The following is a 4,035-nucleotide window of genomic DNA, read 5'->3' as shown; positions in this document are numbered from 1 at the left end:
TTTGTAATTCCAAGAGTGCTTGCCCTTGCAAGTCTCTGATGACCCCCGGGAATGTGAAGGAAAGTGCCTTTTTTCTGGCGTCGCGTATCCTAGACCCTCCAGAGATCCCGCCAGGAAAGTCAGCTTTGAAATCATGTTTTCCGACGATGCCATTTATTTTAGAGTAGAAAAGAATCCCCAATCTTAAATATAGTTTTAGAAGAATCTCTATTAAGTTTAAAAAGACAGACAACACAAAGACGCACACATCATCCAGATGAGTGACCATTGTCAAGAGGTCAAAATAGAATTTCTAAGAAGTCCCCCCCCCCATTTTATTGGGGGCTCTTACAACATTCCATACATCAATTGTATCAAGCACATTTGTACATATGTTGCCATTATCATTTCCAAGACATTTTCTGCTTGAGCCCTTGATATAAGCTCCTCTTTTCCTCCCTCCCTCCCCCACCCCTCTCTCCTGTATCCTTGATCAATTATATATTGCTAATGTTATTTCTTATCTTACACTGTCCTTTGTCTCCCTTCACCCACATTTCCTTTATTTGTCCCCTTGGGGGTGGTGGTGGCAGCTATATAACCAGTCTTGTGATGGGTTCCCCTTTTCTCACCCTTCCTCCTCCTTAACCACCCCCCTCCCCTCAAGATAGCAATACTCTCATTACTGTTCCTGAAGGGTTTATCTTTCCTGAATTCCCTGTGTCAGGAGCTCTTATCTGTACCAATGTGTGTTCTCTGGTCTAGCCAGATTTGCAAGGTAGAACTGGGTCATGGTAGTAGGGAGGAGGAAGCATTCAGGTACTAGAGGAATGATGTGTGATTAGTTGGTGTTATACTACATCTTGGTTGAATTATCCCTTCCTTACACCACTTCTGTGGGGGCGTATATCCAATTATCTACAGATGGGCTTTGGGTCTCCACTCCAATCTTCCTCTTTCACATATAGTTGTTTGTTTTGGATCTTTTGATACCTTTTGCCTGATCCCGTCTACATCTCATGATCATACAAGCTGGTGTGCTTCTTCCACATAGGCTTATTCGCTTCCCTGATAGATGGCCGATTGTTTGACTTCAAGCCTTTAAGACGCCAGACTCTGTATCTTTTGATAGCTGTGCACCATTTGCTCTCTTCCCCACATTTGCTTATGCACCCATTTGTCTTCAGCGATCATGTCCGGAAGGTGAGCATCAAAGAGTACCAGGTTATCAGAACAAACTGTTCTTGTGTTAAAGGAGGCTTTAAGTAGAGGCCCAAAGTCCATCTGCTATCTTAATACTTACCATATTATTTATTTATTTATTTTTTGATATTATTTACTATTTTTTTTAAACATTTTATTAGGGGCTCATACAACCGCCATCCCAATCCATACACACATCAACTGTGCAAAGCGCATCTGTACATCATTTCTCAAAACATTTTCTCTCCATCTAAATTTACCATATTTTTTAAAAAAATAAAAATATTGCAAGACAGTGAGCTAGTTGGTGGGTGGGGAAACGAAATCGATTAGTCTGAAGAAAAAAAAAAGCCTGGTTTTAGAAGAGGTGCAATGAAAACGACTCAAAGATTTGGCTTTTTCAAAATCTTCTGGGTTAGCGGGAGCATTTATTCCCAAGGCAAGGTACCCGTGTCGCATCTCTAGGATTTCGAGGGACGGTCGGCATCTCCCTAAGACAGCCAGACGCTCACTGGTCAGAGACACGCTTCTCACAAAGCGAGCGGCCGTGAGTGAGACACGTGGCCTCGGCCCGATCACTTGCTCGGCCTCAGATTGGTCGAGCCTGCCCGAGCAGAGACGGAAAGCGGAAGCGCGCTCTTTCAAACTTGCCGTCGCGACGTCGGCAGAGGCAGCCCACTTCCGGCGTAGCCATGGCGGCGAACGCTACTACGAACCCGTCGCAGCTGCTGCCTCTAGGTGAGCGTCGTCCGCGGAGCCGCGGGGTGGCGGCGAGCAGGGCTTCGGGCGGAAGCGCTGCGGTCTGGGCGGCGGAGTGGGGGGAATACGGGCCCAGTTGCTCTTTCCTCCTGGGGCTCATCTCGCTCCAAGTCTGGCCCCCGACCACTACTCCCTCAGCGTGGGAGGTCCGCGTGAGGCCCGGCTTCACAGGAGCCCAGGGGCGCGGTGGCTCCGAGTCGGGGTGTGATCTGGAGGACCCGCAGCTCGAAACCACCGTTGGCTCCGCCGGACGAAGACCGGGCTTTCCGCTCGCGTACCCTCAGCGGGGCACTTCTGCCCCGTCCTCATAGGGTCGCTGTAGTCGCCGTCGCCTCGGCCCTCAGAGGACACCTTCTGGTATCTGAGGTCTGCCCGGTTACAGAGAGAGGCACTACCCCCCGGAAGGAGACTTAAAAGAGAGATTTGGAAACTGGTTGCATGTAGCATCTGGCAAACGATTCTTGAGCGGACACCGTTCACTGTTCCATTAGTGAAAACCACTGTCAAATCACCCCAGTGAGTGGAGGAATAGGTAACACATACACCTGGGGAACAGTGCTAACCAGACTGGCTAAGCAGGTGTTCAGAGGACTTAGACCTCGTTGGGAGAGGCAGGGAGTGTAGAAACGGGACCCTGTGAAGGTGGTGACGCCGCCGCCCCGGTCAGGGGACTGGTGAAGTGATTGAGCTAATGGAGATGGCTGTGACAGACACGTTTCTGTCCTCCCGTTTGATGAGCTCTTTTGGAGTGTCTGGTATCTTGTAGGCAGCGCCCACGGGGCTGACAGCGGTGAGCAGAACAGCAGCCTCTGCCCTCAGAGTCTAGTGGGATGTTCGTTTATCAGTCAAATAATCACAACATCGAAAACCACAATCATGGCACATGGCTACAAAGCAAAGCTCGGGCAATTAGGGAAAACTCTCCTGTTAATGATTGAACCAGGGATTTCTCGTCTGAGAGCTGAAGTTGTTGAATAGATGTTTTCCCTGGTGTGCCCTTCACCTTATGCAGTAGACAAATTGTTGACATAATGAATCGATGAAATAATCTTTTTCTTCCTCCTTTATTCTTATTAATGTCTCCAGAGCTTGTGGACAAATGTATAGGATCAAGAATTCACATTGTGATGAAGAGTGACAAGGAAATTGTTGGGACCCTTCTAGGTTTCGATGACTTTGTTAGTATCCTTTTACAAGGTGGTGATGATGGGTTTGTCTTAGGTGTTGAATAACATCTTGATAAAGATGAAGCTGGTGCTCCTTTGTGGATTGTTTCTTGGAAGCCCTATATAGGTTGCCCATGAGTCAGAATTGACTCAGTGACAGTGGGTGGGGCTTATTTAATATATGTCAGTGGTTCTCAACCTTCCTAATGCTGCGACTCATATTGTGGTGACCCCCCAAACATAAAATTATTTCCGTTGCTACTTCATAAGTGTAATTTTGCTACTGTTATGAATCAGGCGATCCCTGTGAAAAGGTCGTTCAACCCTCAAAGGGGTCACGACCCACAGTTTGAGAACCACTGTTAAATGTTATTAAGCACAAGTAAGCATTAATTATTATAATACAAATAAATTCACTTTGGGAGAACTGATGATATTTTTAGAGATGTAGGTACCCACAGACGATAAGGTTCTAACAATCACACATTTAAATTTTACATCGTGTTAGTTGTTAGCACAAATATTCAAAGGTAGGAGACAATAGATTCAACCTGATGCGTTTAGTTTCTTAACACTAAATTTCAGATATGGTATTGGAAGATGTCACTGAATTGTAAGTAGAGTTAAAAATGTTCTTAATTAAAGTCAATTTTACTACTACCCAGTCAGTAAAATGAATGAGTAAATATTGCCTGTTGGCATTACCTTCAAGTTAGAAATTTTATCTACTGGTGTTAGTAAAACTGTACCAGAGGGTTATTACTTTGATATAATTATTACTACACTGCTAGGAGATTATTAGAAACAGCTTCACAGTAAATGGCACTAAAAACTGCTCAGGTCAAGTTAAATCAAGGAACAGATAATAGCATGATTACATAAGATGTGCATGATAATGAGAAATCATAACATTGAGTGTTTCACTTGT

At 45.3% G+C, this 4,035-nt stretch overlaps 1 protein-coding gene across 1 annotated transcript; it reads left to right on the top strand.

Annotated features, from left to right (window-relative positions):
* Positions 1 to 1,874: 1,874 nt before the first annotated feature.
* On the top strand, positions 1,875 to 3,724 carry LSM5 (LSM5 homolog, U6 small nuclear RNA and mRNA degradation associated). The gene is made up of 3 exons (XM_004702863.1): positions 1,875 to 1,920; positions 3,028 to 3,123; positions 3,693 to 3,724. The coding sequence occupies exons 1-3, from the start codon at positions 1,875 to 1,877 to the stop codon at positions 3,722 to 3,724; spliced, it is 174 nt and encodes a 57-aa protein (XP_004702920.1).
* Positions 3,725 to 4,035: the final 311 nt, after the last annotated feature.

Source organism: Echinops telfairi, unplaced genomic scaffold (assembly GCF_000313985.2).
Source record: "Echinops telfairi isolate 266 unplaced genomic scaffold, ASM31398v2 ScPeMD7_23;HRSCAF=83, whole genome shotgun sequence".
Classification (NCBI taxonomy): domain Eukaryota; kingdom Metazoa; phylum Chordata; class Mammalia; order Afrosoricida; family Tenrecidae; genus Echinops; species Echinops telfairi.
Note: the sequence above shows the minus strand (reverse complement) of the source record. Positions and strands in the feature narration are given on the sequence as shown.

Bases quoted from the DNA above. Each gene is read 5' to 3' on its own strand.
- LSM5 (XM_004702863.1), top strand. From the start codon at position 1,875: ATGGCGGCGAACGCTACTACGAACCCGTCGCAGCTGCTGCCTCTAG. The intron at 1,921-3,027 runs GTGAGCGTCGTC...TAATGTCTCCAG, and splicing joins GTCGCAGCTGCTGCCTCTAG to AGCTTGTGGACAAATGTATA. The intron at 3,124-3,692 runs GTATCCTTTTAC...ACTAAATTTCAG, and splicing joins AGGTTTCGATGACTTTGTTA to ATATGGTATTGGAAGATGTC.